General features: G+C 47.5%; 1 protein-coding gene across 1 annotated transcript in view; it reads right to left on the reverse strand.

Moving 5' to 3' along the window:
* KANK4 (KN motif and ankyrin repeat domains 4) overlaps positions 1-14,166 on the reverse strand; it is a 48,388-nt gene that overhangs the window by 21,678 nt on the left and 12,544 nt on the right. The window contains 4 exon segments of the mRNA XM_031669426.1: positions 5,965-6,184; positions 9,745-9,794; positions 9,797-9,828; positions 11,765-11,983. Coding sequence (XP_031525286.1) covers positions 5,965-6,184; positions 9,745-9,794; positions 9,797-9,828; positions 11,765-11,983 — 521 coding nt within the window.

The raw sequence follows: 14,166 nt of genomic DNA on the forward strand, positions 1-14,166 counted from the left end.
CTTTATGGCTATTTAGCTATTTCACTATGTTAAAGGGAAAAGTTTCCAAACCACTTTAACGTTGATGAGTATTAAGTGAATTCTTAGCATCAGCAGATATTTATATCACCCAAATTTTAGTTGTCTCTTCTCTGTCCTGGCTGGCTCACCCAGAAACTTCTAACCGGCTACAAGACTGTGAGCTACTTAAAGACAAGGGCCATATGTTACTGGTTTTTGGATTCTTCATGCACATAATGGATGTTCCCAAAGTCTCAATGTCCCAGAAGCATAGATAGGGTAGTAGAAAAAGCCCAGATTAGGAGGCTGACTGACCTTGGTTTGAATTCTGGATTAGCTTCTTACAGGCTCTGTGACCTTGACCACATTACCTGACATCTCTGGGCCTCAGTTTCCTCACTTGGAAAAGGCAATTAAGATCTGCTTCACAATTCCTGCAAGGATTGTACATGACAGTGTATATGTATATCACACTAAGTCCAGTGTCTGGGATGAGGACGACATTGAAAAAGCAGTAGCTGCTTTATTCACCTTCTACACGGATGGCCCCTAACATTGAATACAGTAACAGAACACAGAGCCATGCTCCATTTAATTATGTGCCTTTCTCATTTGATCTACCATTTTGATGGTATCCATGCATCCATGAAGAACTGAAATCAATAACATCAGCTCACTGTTAGCTATAATTTAATCTTCTTTTGATGATGTGAAAATCAGAAGCAACTTCAGGCTGTCATTATGTACACTGCCTTTCCCGTTCAGCTGAAGACACTCAAAGCTGCTTAGCAGAATTTTGAAGACGTGGAAGTTTACTGGAATTTAACCTAGCTCCCAAGAGTCATCCATCGCTCATTCATTTAACAGACGTTTTCACTCAACACCTACTAGGAACCAGGAACTGGTCTAGGTGTTAGGGAAACAGACCGGAACAAGACAGACAGGAGCCCCTTTTGAGTGAATGAACATTCTGTTGAGTAGAAATGAAAAGCAAAGAGTGTCTCAAGAAAGAAAGAGGGTGCCCCCCTAGAGAGAGGTGGGGGCAGCCACTTTAGACAGAAGCACCAGGAAGACTTCTGAGGAGGTGACATTTGGACTGTGACTTGAATGACGAGAAGGAGGCAGTCACAAGAAGAGCCTCAGGGGGAAGAGTCCAGGTAGAAGGCAAATACAAAAATCCCAGGAGGGAATGACCTTGGTGAGTGAGGCCAGTGTGGCTACAGTGGAGGGAAGGAGGAGAGCATGGCGGCAGCAGAGACGGCCCAAGCAGGTGGGAGCCAGGGCAGGCAGGGTCCTGAAGGCCAGGTTGAAGAAGCCGTCTCTCACGCTAAGAGCAATAGGAAGCCACAGGAGGGATTTTAGCCAGACAGGACCCAAGTTGGGGAAAGCCATTGGGTCCTAAATTCAGACTTTTGATGTTCATTTAAATTCCTACCTCAGGCCTCCTAAAGGAAGAGTTATGCTCTACCTCCTAGATGTCAGAAATGAAAAGAGCAACGGGACCAACTTTTCTTTTTCTTCTTCTTCTTTTTTTTTTTTTTTTGAGTCCAGGTCTCACTCTGTCACCCACATTGGAGTGCAGTGGTGCGATCACAGCTCACTGCAGCCTCAACTTCCTGGGTTCAAGCGATCCTCCCACCTCAGCCTCCTGAGTAGCTGGGACCACAGGTGTGTACCACCACATCTGGCTAATCTTCATATTTTTGGTAGAGATGGGGTTTCACCCTGTTGCTCAGGCTGGTCTTGAACCTCTGAGCTTAAGTGATCCCCCTGCCTCAGCCTCCCAAAGTGCTGGGATTATAGGCATGAGCCACCTCCCCTGGCCCAGTATTGACTTTAAATCCTAGTGGCACACTTAGTTATTGGGTGATCTAGGGTAAGTTTGCTGACTTTTCTGAATGTCACTTTCAAGGTCTATAAAGAGGGATAATCATCCTATTCTAACAATAAAATTTTATTATTAAATGAAATAATTATATTCATTATTCTATAACTTATATTTATAATTATAAATACAATATAATTTATAACATAATTTATAAATATAATATAATTCATAATACATTTAAATTATATTTAGCAGATGCTAAATACTTAGCAGAAGGCCACATCCCCTGTGGGGATCACTTGGGGTTTTATACCTCTTGTACGGACTCTCCTAGACAGCCCCATACAGCCTTCCTAAACTCATAGATAACATTTGACCGAGGCCCATGCACTTTAGCTCAGCCCCATCACGCAGCTGTCTTTGGTTGACTGTTAACTACCCCTTTCCAATCTGTAATTCTGATTCTACTCTCACTTTCCTGAGAAGATCGAGGCCATCTGAGGCCAGTGGCCTCCACCTCCCTGCTCTCCTCAACGTCTCTCTGCACTGTTACCCACTTTCTCCTTTTTTCGCTTCCATCTCAGAGAAATGAATGACCCAGCGTCTTGCCTCGGCTGCCCTCACCTGCCTCTGCTGTGGAGCCCAGGCTTTCCCAGCTCCTCCTAGACCTTGTTTCGCCAAGTGGCTTCTCTCTTTTGTATCTTTCACCTCTCTCTTTCTCTGTCTCTGATTCTCTGTCAGTCTCTCTCTCTCTTCCTTTTTCTCTCCCTGTCTCTCTCTCTTTCTTTTTCTGTCTGTCTCTGTCTCTCATTCTCTTCCTCTCCATCTCTCTCTTTGTCTGTCTCTCATTCTCTGTCTCTGTTCCCCACCTTACCTGTTCCTCTTCTTTCTTGGATTCTTCTTCTCAGTCAAAAAATATGTTCAGATCTCCTCTCCCCAAACACAAAACCAACTCTCCGTAGGCTCTCCTGCCTCCTTCAGCCAAGACACTCCATCACTGCCTTCCCCAAGCCTGGCGCTTTGCTCCTTCCCCTCTTCTAGCTGGTTTCCTCCCAACATGCCCCAAAGCAGCTGTCTCCAAAGTCACCAGTGGCACCCCCCGTCCCCTCCATCTGCCAAACCCAGGCATCATCATTCAGGGACCCTGCAGAATCTGACGCAGTTGACACTCTTTGTTTTTCATGGGCTGTCCTTCCCCATCAGCCACAATCCTCTTATTTCTTCTAGTTATCACACGACTCTGCCTAGATCTCCTTCACTGGCGTGCTCTCTCTCTCTCTGCACAGGATAACCAAGAGCAAGAGAGGACTCCTCTCCTAAAGGCCTCATTGCACGTGCTCTGGCCGGCCCCACCCAAAGCTCTGTTGCCTTTTCATTTTGCATCTGGAATTCTCAATAGCCTCTGTACATCTCCAGAAACTAAAAATCTGCCCCAAACTGAATTATCCTTTCTGCTTCCTCCACATTTAGTCCTCCTCCTGCAGCCCACTGTCTTCTTAACCATCCAGGCTTGACAGAGAGCTCCAACTCACCTCACCAGTCGGGCACTACTTTCCCAATGACTTTTTTTTTTTTTTTTTTGAGACAGGTCTCACTCTGTCACCCAGACTGGAGTGCGGTGTCACTATCTCAGCTCACCAAAACCTCCACCCACCCCAGGCTCAAGCGATTCTCCTGCCTTGGCCTCCTGAGTAGCTGGGATTACAGGCATGCGTCACTACCACCCAGCTAATTTTTGTATTTTTAATAGAGACAGGGTTTCACCATGTTGGCCAGGCTGGTCTTGAACCTCAAATGATCTACCTGCCTCAGCCTCCCAAAGTGTTGGGATTGCATGCATGAGCCACCGTGCCCAGTCTTTTTTTTTTTTTTTAATCTTTTGAGATAGAGTTTGGCTCTGTTGCTGGAGCTTTGTTGCTCTGGAGGCTGGAGTGCAGTGGTGTGAACTCGGCTCACTGCAACCTCCGCCTCCTGGGTTCAAGCAATTCTCCTGCCTCAGCATCCATAGTAGCTGAGATTACAGGTACACGCCACCATGCCCGGCTAATTTTTTTATGTGTTTTTAGTAGAGACAAGGTTTTGCCATGTTGACCAGGCTGGTCTTGAACTCCTGACCTCAAGTGATCTGCCCGCCTCGGCTTCCCAAAATGCTGGGATTACAGGCATGAGCCACAATGCCTGACCTCCCAATGGCTTTTTGCTATTCAGTTCCTACCATCCTCACCTATTATAAGCCCTCACTACCTCTCTGTAGACCTCTGTAATGGCCTCCTGTCTGCCCTGCCACCTCCTCTCCTGCTCCCTTCACTAACCCACCCCTACTGTCAAATGACTCTTTTAGAGAATTACCCTGGTTATGGAGTTTCCTACAAAAAAATCTGTACTGACTTCCTGGGACCTTCCAAGCAGGGTTCAGCCTGGCATTCCAGGTCCTCCATTTCTCCATGTGGTGGCTCCAACTCACCCTTCCAACCTTAATTCCCATCCCATCCAAACTACAAGCTTTCTGATCTTCAGGCATTTTCCCTATCTAACCTCCATGGAGTTCCTTCTGCCTGGAACACTGCCTGCTGGAGTCCTGCCTGCTCCAGTGCACCTTTGCCGCTCCCTGCACTAGACACGCTCTCATTTCAGTTCCTAAATCACTGAACAGAGAGTTCCTATCTCTGTTTCATGAGCCACCATCCAGCTCCATCCCAATTGCTAGACTGTTAGCTCCCAGGAAGCAGAGGGCTAACCTGGCTCACCTTTGCATCCCTGGTAGTAGCCAGTATGGACCTCATGTGTAGTCAATAAATATCTGATGAAAGATGAATGAATCAAGTTGAGTCAAATTGGTCAAATGGAGCCACGACCTTTGTTAAAAAGTATCTTCTGAAGATGGGAAAATGCCATTTTCCCCAGAGGCAGTACGGTTATAGCTGTGGAGGTGGACAAACTGAGTACAAAACCTGACTCTACCCTTGACCAGTGCTGTAACCTGAGCAAGTTTTATAACTCTTGAGCCTGAGTTTCCTTAGCTGTAACATGAGAACAATACCCACATCACAGGAATGCTGTGAAGAACAAATGAGGCAAACAGAGGCAAAATGGTCCGGTCCAGTTTCTGGAACACAGAAGGAACTTTCTTTTTTTGTTTTGTTTTGTTTGAGACAGAGCCTTGCTCTGTCGCCCAGGCTGGAGTGCAGTGGCGCGATCTCGGCTCACTACAAGCTCCGCCTCCCGGGTTCACGCCATTCTCCTGCCTCAGCCTCCCGAGTAGCTGGGACTACAGGCGCCCGCCACCACACCCAGATAATTTTTTGTATTTTTAGTAGAGACGGGGTCTCACCCTGTTAGCCAGGATGGTCTCGATCTCCTGACCTCGTGATCTGCCCGCCTCGGCCTCCCAAAGTGCTGGGATTACAGGCTTGAGCCACCGCTCCCAGCCAGCCCTGAGGGAACTTTCGACAAGGAAGCATTTCCTCACCAGAAAGAAATGTGTACAAGAATTGCCCTTCATTCTATCAAAAAGACACCCACGTTTGTAGGCTATCACAGCACAATTCACAATTGCAAAGACATGGAATCAACCTAAATACCCATCAACTGATGAGTGGATAAAGAAAATGTTATATATACATATATATAAAATATATAATATATACATACATATACATATAATAAAATGTTATATGTACATATATGCACACACATACATACATTCCATGGAATACTACTCAGCCACAAAAAAGAACAAAACAATGTCTTTTGCAGCAACCTGGATGGAACTGGAGGCCGTTATCCTAAGTGAAGTAACTCAAGAATGGAAAACCAAATACTGCGTGTTCTCATTATAAGTTGGAGCTAAGCCACAGGTACATGAAGACATATAGAGTGGCATAAAGGACAATTATACCAGAGAGTCAGAAGAGGGGAGGGCAGAAGGCAGTGAGGAAAAGCTACCTATGGGGTACCATGTACACTATTTGGGTGATAGGTATACTACAAGACCAGACTTCACCACTGTACAATTCATCCACGTAACCAAAAACCACTTGTACTTCCAAAGCTATTGAAATTTTTGAAAAAAATTTTAAAAATTGCCATGTCCTTCAAGGACGGACCCAGACTGTATAAATGCAACCACTTCTGACCTGTCTCCAGCAGCAGCTTCGCGATGGAGAAGTTGGAGTGGGACACGCTGTAGTGAAGGGCTGTGTTTCCGTTGCGATCGGCCAAGTTGACAAGTAGCTTCAGGAAGTGTGGGGAGTGAGGCTGGACCTCGCAGAGGTAGGAGGCCACCACAGCAGGGCTAGACGACTTCCGGCTGGAGACGCGGAACCACTCTTGACTGATGGTGTTCAAGCTTTGCCTCTGAAACCCCAAAAGAGACCAATTCCAAGAGATTCCCTGGCCAGCAAGAGTTCCTCCCTTACACAAGGAAAGCCAGCTTTGGCCTCTGTCCCTTCAGCTCCCTCCAGTTTGCCATGTGATTTATTCCTGAAGGGCTCAGAGCTGGTGGGGTTAGGAATGCAGCAACATACTTTGTACTTGTGCGATCAGCCCCCTCTGGGAGTGGAAAGGAGGACTGGGAGGACAGCCTGGTAACCAGTAACAAGGCACTTAACTGGAGAAAGTTTGAGTCTGTGGGAAGTTTAGCTTACACCTCCGGTAAGAAGTTTAGCTCACACCCCTGGTCTGCTCACAATTACAAAGGCCCTCTCCTTCCCCCTCACACAGCCAGCCCCTACTGACCTTGCCCCAGACTCTACCAGGACTCCTGCGTGTGTTTAATAGGCATAGCTGGAAACTCGCATCATCTTACTAATGGGAAACATGCATGCGAAGACAAACAACATCCCCAATTTATGCTTGAAATAAAACCCAAACAGGTGTGCTTGACATGTTTGGCTTTTAAGCTTTGCAAGGACCTTGAGAGTAAATGGTTTAACAACCCACGGCAGGGCCCTGCTATCTGCAACATTCAGCTCCTCTGGGACCATGAACGAGAAGAGTTCCAGAGCCAATGACATCAACTCTGTGTGTGACATGACCTCAGTGTTTAAAGGGTATTTACCTAATGGGGAGGAGAAGCTATTGAGAAGTGATTATGATAAATGATTTCATACTCAGGCCAGGAAGAGTCCTGGACTTGGAGTCACTAAATCGATGTGACACAGTTTAATCCCTGGCTCGGCCGGGCGCGGTGGCTCACGCCTATAATCCCAACACTTTGGGAGGCCGAGGCAGGGGGATCACCTGAGGTCGGGAGTCTGAGACCAGCTTGACCAACATGGAGAAACCCTGTCTCTATTAAAAATACAAAATTAGCCGGGCGTGGTGGCACATGCCTGCAATCCCAGCTACTCGGGAGGCTGAGGCAGGAGAACCGCTTGAAACCCAGGAGGTGGAGGTTGTGTGTGAGTGCACCATTGCACTCCAGCCTGGCCAACAAGAGCAAAACTCCATCTCAGATTTAAAAAATAATATAATAGAAATAAAAATAAATAAATAAATGAAATCCCTGGCTCAGCCGTGGGGCCTTGGAAGTCATATAACCTTTTTGATCCTGTTCTATTATAAAATGGGAGTAAAAGGGGACTGGCCCCTTACCTTCATGATTCTACAGAGTGAGGTCCTTACACACCTGCTTCTTCCTCTAAGGTGGGGGCAAGGGAGACGGTATCCATTGCTTTGGTCCTAACGTGGGTGTGGTGCCAGGCTTGCATATCCTCTGATCACTTTTCTAGAGCAGAATCAGTGGAATCTTTTGTGGCTAAAACACTTTTATAAATCAGAGTATCTCCTTTACCCATGGGATCTTCAAGAAAATCTGGAGAAAGATCCTAATATTAAGGAACAGAGGGGTGGATTTTGTTTTTTGTTTTTGTTTGGTTGGTTGGTTTCTTTTGAGACAGAGTGGGCCAGCCTATGGCCCAGGCTGGAGTGCAGTTGCATGATCTCAGCTTGCTGCAACCTCCACCTCCTGGGTTCAAGCGATTCTCCTGCCTCAGCCTCCCAAGTAGCTGGGATTACAGGCATAGGCCACCATGCCCAGCTAATTTTTGTATTTTTAGTAGAGACAGGGTTTTGCCATGTTGGCCAGCCTGGTCTTGAACTCTTAACCTCAGGTGATCCGTCCATCTCGGCCTCCCAAAGTGCTGGGATTACAGGTGTGAGCCACTGTGCCCAGCCGAGTGGTGGGTTTTGAATGAAGGTCTAAGAAAGACCTTAGTTTGATCATTCAATTAAGAATAAGTGACAGGAGTTTTGATCAACATCCACATATTGGTTCTTTTTTTTTTTTTTCCTGTGTTTGCGACAGGATCTCACTCCAGTGCTGAGGCTGGAGTGCAGTGGTGCAATCACAGCTCACTGCAGCCTCAACCTCTGGGGCTCAGGTGATTCTCCCACCTCAGCCACTGAGTAGCTGGGACTACAGGCACGTGCCACCACGCCAGGCTAATTTTTTGTATTTTTTCGTAGACACAGGGTTTTGCCATATTGCCCAGGCTGGTCTCAAACTCCTGGGCTCAACTGATCCACCTGCCTCGGCCTCCCAAAGTACTGGGATTACAGGCGTGAGACACTGGCCCTGGCCCTACATATTGGTTCTTTAGGGAACAACTATTTGTCCCAGCTAAAGATAAAATAACAGAAACGAGTTGGGTAAGAAATAAACACTGATGCATTGATTGTTTTTACTTCTAGGGCTCTTTTGCAAAGGAGAGCAAAATGGCTTTGAAAAATGCTTATGGGTTGTTCCACCACGGGTCTTACAGCTGCTCTCATAACTTGGGAAAATGTGTCTGTGCCAATATCCCTTGATTAAAAGTAGAGTCACTATGTGTTTAAATCTCTGTAAACCATGAAGGTGTGAAGGAGCAAATGCATATTTTCTTGTTTTCGGTCTCTTGACCCAGAGGTACACTTCAAGAAAAACAGTAATGACTATAGAATTAAACGTCAGGGCTTGAGAGGAATGGAAACATGCCATCCACCACCTTCATTTTATTGATGAAGAAACAGAGGCCCTGAGCATCAAACTGACTTGCCCAATATCTCACAGACGAGGGTCCTGGGAATAGAACCTTCAGTTCCCATTCTACATGCTTTTCACACTCTGCCTAAAGTCCTCTCAAACCACAGGGGCATCGTGAGCCTAAGTCACAGAGTCTGATGACAGCCACTCATGGTGCATTGCTTAATGATGCATGGGAAGTGCCTCTGAGCCCCCGGCCTGCTTTCTTGTGCATATCCACAGGCTCCACTTCCTCAGTGTGTCCCATCACTTCAGGCAGCAGTGCTTGGGTAAGGAAAGGAGTACCCAGAGAAAGGGGCCCTGGCCTGCACTCGGACTCGCTCAACATCGCGCTGGTCGTGATCAGCATCATATCATATCGCGCGTCATCGCGCTCGTTATCGCGCCATCGCGCTATCCGCGCTCGACATCGCTCGCGCATCGCATAACAACATCGCGCCGCTGATCCGCGCGCATAACGCATCGCATGCTCGCGCATCACGCCATATCGCCTTAACATCGCGCCATGGCAAAATCCATAACATTGCTGATCGTCATATCATGGCGCCATGGCATCCGTGTATCACGGGTCCGCCATAGCGTTCGCGCCACGCTTATCGCATGGATCACCAACACTCTTTCTTTCGTGCATCGCGCCATTCTTTCGATTGGCATATTTTGATCCTCGTTCACTCTTTATCACCATGATTCTTTCATTGTCATCATAAAATTTCCTGATTCCACTGTCCATTCCTTCCTCCTCATTCCATGTTCCTCAGACCTCCTCCTTTCCATCACTCAGTGCTTATCCTCCACCACCTTCCACCATTCCACCTCTTCCACCCCTCCACCACTGCAAGGGACTAGGGGTGCGTTAAACAAATCTTTACATATTAATGAACAATTAGAGTACCAAGAGCTGGTCCGTGGTGGTCCCAGTTTCCTGTGGATGCTGGCTCATTCCTGGCATACATTAAAATTCTTCCTGAGTTTATATCTAAAAACTCATCTATATACACACATATTTACATAATCATTCTTCATGTTGATAAACAAGACTTTCACTCTCCTCCTTTTTCACATCTCAGCAGCTCAAAAATCCAACCTGGGCAACTGCCCTAGGAGGGAGCGTGCTTCAGAAATCCAGAGTGACCACGGTGTGTGCCGATGTGACTTGGCTTCTGAACGTTTCTGAAGATGAGCCAAGTGTGTTGCCCATTTAATCCTGCTTTTGTCAGGGTCTGGGGCCGATAACCAAAGCATTTAGGTAGGGGGTTGTGGTAGGGGGTGGTGGACAGGCCCAACTGCATTTCCTGGCGTGCTGGGAAGGGGAGGGCTGTCTTTCTGACTTTGGACCACGTATTTTCTGCCTGGGAGGCTGGAAAAAAAAAATCAAAGAATCCAATCCATACCAGAAAATTTCTTCGGGTTATTCTTCCATGGAGGACACCGTAAGTACTAACAGAGTCAGTAATATGAGACTCGTTGAAGCTGGGTGTCCACAGTGACAAGCACTCTTCCCGTATTAGTCTGAAGGAAGGCTCAGCACCAAGAGGCCTCAGGTGAGGCTTAAAGACACTGGACACAAAGAAGCCAACTCACTTGGCCTGTCCTAATCTTGCTGCCACGTTGGAGCAGCCCTGACGTGGGTGACAATCGGCTCCCGTTCACTGTTCACCACTCCTCTGGCAGCCAGGCTGGAGATGGTGATAGTGATGATAATGGTAAAAACCGTCTTGTTTCTACCATTTACTGAGAGCCTAGTATGTGGGAGGTGCTGTGCCAAGCATTTACTTGCTTTTTCTCATGTAGTTCTCAATCAAACCTATCAAGTTGCTATTATGCACATTTGACAGATGAGGAAACTGAGGCAACCACAGCTCAAGGACTTTGCCTAAAGTAACACCGTGGCAGAGGCAGGAATTGAGTCCAGGTATGCCTGACTCCAAAGGCAATGCTCTTCTTTTCCTCCCATATGACCTCCCATCACTTTACTTCTATTATTTTTCTTAAAAAATTAAATATTATAATTAAAATAGAGACAGAGTCTCACTCTGTTGCCCAGGCTAGTCTCGAACTCCTAACCTCAAGGGATCCTCCCACCTCAGCTTCCCAAAGTGCTGGGATTACAGCTGTGAGCCATGGTGCCTGGCTGCTCCCATCACTTTAAAAGACACATCACTGGCCAGGCACTTGTAGCTTACACTTGTAATCCCAGCACTTTGGGAGGCTGAAGCGGGTGGATCACAAGGTCAGGCGTTCAAGATCAGCCTGGCCAACATAGTGAAACCCCATTTCTACTAAAAAATACAAAAAAATAGCTGGGCATGGTGGTGGGCGCCTGTAGTCCCAGCTACTCGGGAGGCTGAAGCAGCAGAATCACTTGAACCTGGGAGGCAGAGGTTGCAGTGAGCCGAGATTGTGCCACTTCACTCCAGCCCGGGTGACAGTGCAAGACTCTGTCTCAAAAAAAAAAAAAAAAGACGTATCACTTTAAAAGCCAGCATGGTCAACAGGACAGGCAGAAAAGCTTATGGGTAACAGTCAGAAGGACTGGGGCTGGGGTCCCTGCTCTGCTGGCTGCATCCCTGCACTTCCCTAAGTCTCTGTTTCCACATCTGTACAGTGTGGTGGTCACAATAACTTCTACCCTGCAGGACTGTTGAAAGGATACTTGTAAAGTCCTTCACAGTTTCAGCGCTAGGTAAATGTTGACTTTATACGTAGACACCGGCTGTGACAGTACATTCCACGAAAGCAGGAGCTATATATCTGCCTCATTTAATCAGTGCACAGTGTGGGCATGAAACAGAGACTTAAACAACACTGCGAATGGATGGGTACATGAATGAACAAATCGCATGAGTGGGTGGATATATGCCCTTGCCCTTTTTCAGAGGAACAAGTGCCCACATTTGTGTCCATTTGCTCACCTCTCAGCCTTGGACTGGGGGACTTCTTCCCCAGCCCCACTTTCCTGGGCAGCATGGCAGGTGCCCTCGGGGATGCCCTGCCCAGCCTCGCAGGTGAGGTGGGCGTCTTTGACATGCCTGTGGTCTGGGCCATCACACTTCTTCTCAGCCTCACTGTCAGACAAGTCCTCTGGGGAGCTGTCCTCACCGCTGGTCTCCTCACTCGAGGTGGTCTCATACCTGGGGTAGGAAACAAAGGTCACTCGTCCTGTCTTTCCTGCCCAGTGCCCATGTCAACACCAGTGAGAGCTGGGTGGGCCTCAGGTCACACTCCGCAGCTTGCTAACCTCCTCCCCGACTCTCTACACCTGCCGGCAGGGTGACGGGCTCCCAGGAATCTTAGCGTCGGAAAGACTGCAGTCTTTCTGACTGCATGGTGCAGGGAGGCTATTTGGGGAGACTCAATTAACTGTGCTCATTGTCAAAATAATTAACTGTGCTCATTGCAGCAAACCCACCAGTAGCCTGTCCCCTCATTGGTTGATGCATTTGGTGACCCAGACAGGCCATCACAACGTTCTCATGAAAGCATTTGCTTGTGGAATCCTAATGTTAGGTCTGGAGAGGGGCCCAACTCCAGGCAAACATCCCCACCTCCACCCTGAGTTCACCAAGTTGCCTGCAAATCTTCACATCTCTGGGTGAGAGCGAGTCCTCCCTTCAGCCTGCGTCAGCCCAGCTTGCACGTGGCAAGGCATGAACTCCTCCACACCTACATCCAGCGCTCCGTGGGATACCCCAACACAACATCTGCCTGTCTTCGCTGCAACCTGTTTGAACTATTGCTTGGAGCAAAAAGAGGGAGAGCACAGGCCACTTGACTCATGGCCCTCTTTCCTGGTAGTGACCCTTATGTTCAATTATAAGTGACTCTGTTGGGTTGGCAGACCAGAGGCCAGAGGCCATGGAGGAAAGTCCTGGAAGATTTATTGACTCCTCTACTGATACTCAACAGGAGATCCCTGATGGAGAATGCTGGTGGTAAGATGATTTCAGGTTCTTGGGCCACTGGACACAGCCACAGGGACTGGTGGCCATGGCTTCCACTGAACCCCCTAAGGACCCTTCTCTGAATGGTGGCCTCTACATAAAACCCCTGTGCTCAATGGATTTGCAAACCCAGTCTGCTCCCTGGTATGCTTATATTCTGTCTCGCTTAAACCCTAGATATTTCTTCCTCTATTATGCAGGAACAACCTTTCACGTTTGTGATTAACAGAGTGGAGGGCATATTACATTTCCCAAACAGTACTCATCTTGGAACTGCTTCCATAAAAACTTTGCCTGGAAGTTCACTTATTCATTCAACAGGAATTTATTGAGCACCTACTATGTGCTGGGGCAGTTCTAAATCCTATACCAAAGTCCCTGCCTGCCCTAGTGGAGCTTATATTCTAGTAGGGAGAGTCAGAAAATGAACATGTAAACAAATATTACATTCAGGTGGTGACAAAAAATGAATAAAATAAAAAAAAGAGCCATGGGATAGAAGGATAAGAGGAGTGGCTACTTTAATTAGAGCAGAAGTTCCTAATATTAGTGGTACATTAGAATCATTTGAGGATGTTTAGAATTCCCAGTATGTGGACTGCACCCAGACCGATTAAACCAGAGTGTTCAGGGAAAGGACCCAGACACTGGGATGTTTTAAAAGCTCCCCTGGTGTTTCCAGCGTGCAACCAAGGCTGAGAATCACTGCACTGGAGTAACAAATGCTGAGGGAATGTCCAGGAGAGGAGGCCTTTAGCAGGGCAACGGCAAGTGCCAGGGCCCTGAGATGGGCCTGAGCTCAGCCCATTGGAGGGAGGGAAGGAACGGCAGTGGCAGGGACTAAGGCTGAGCAGAGCCATGATTTGCTTCTTCCAGGTTTGGATGCAGAGTGGGGACCACTGGGGGTGTTTAAGCTGGGGAGAGACATGACCTACACGAGGCTTTGAGATTAGGCTGATTCTCCTTTTCTGTACATGAACTGTGAAAGCACACAATCCCGTGTCAGATGTTAGTGGAAGTGGGAACAGCAACTCGCCTGTGACACCCAGTTTATCATTTCTTTTTCTTTTCTTTTTCCTTTTTTTTTTTTTTTTTGTTTGAGACTGAGTCTTGCTCTGTCGCCCAGGATGGAATGCAGTGGCACAATCTTGGCAACTCACTGCAACCTCTGCCTCCTGGATTCAAGCGACTCTCCTGCCTCAGCCTCCTGAGTAGCTGGGACTACCAGATGTGTGCCCCCACGCCCAGCTAATTTTGTATTTTTGGTAGAGATGGGGTTTCACCAAGTTGGTCAGGCTGATCTTGAAATCCTGGCCTCAGGTGATCTGTCCACCTCAGCCTCCCAAAGCGCTGGGATTACAGGCATGAGCCAC

The sequence above is a fragment of the Papio anubis genome, chromosome 1 (genome assembly GCF_008728515.1).
Source record: "Papio anubis isolate 15944 chromosome 1, Panubis1.0, whole genome shotgun sequence".
In the NCBI taxonomy this organism is placed as follows: Eukaryota; Metazoa; Chordata; class Mammalia; order Primates; family Cercopithecidae; genus Papio; species Papio anubis.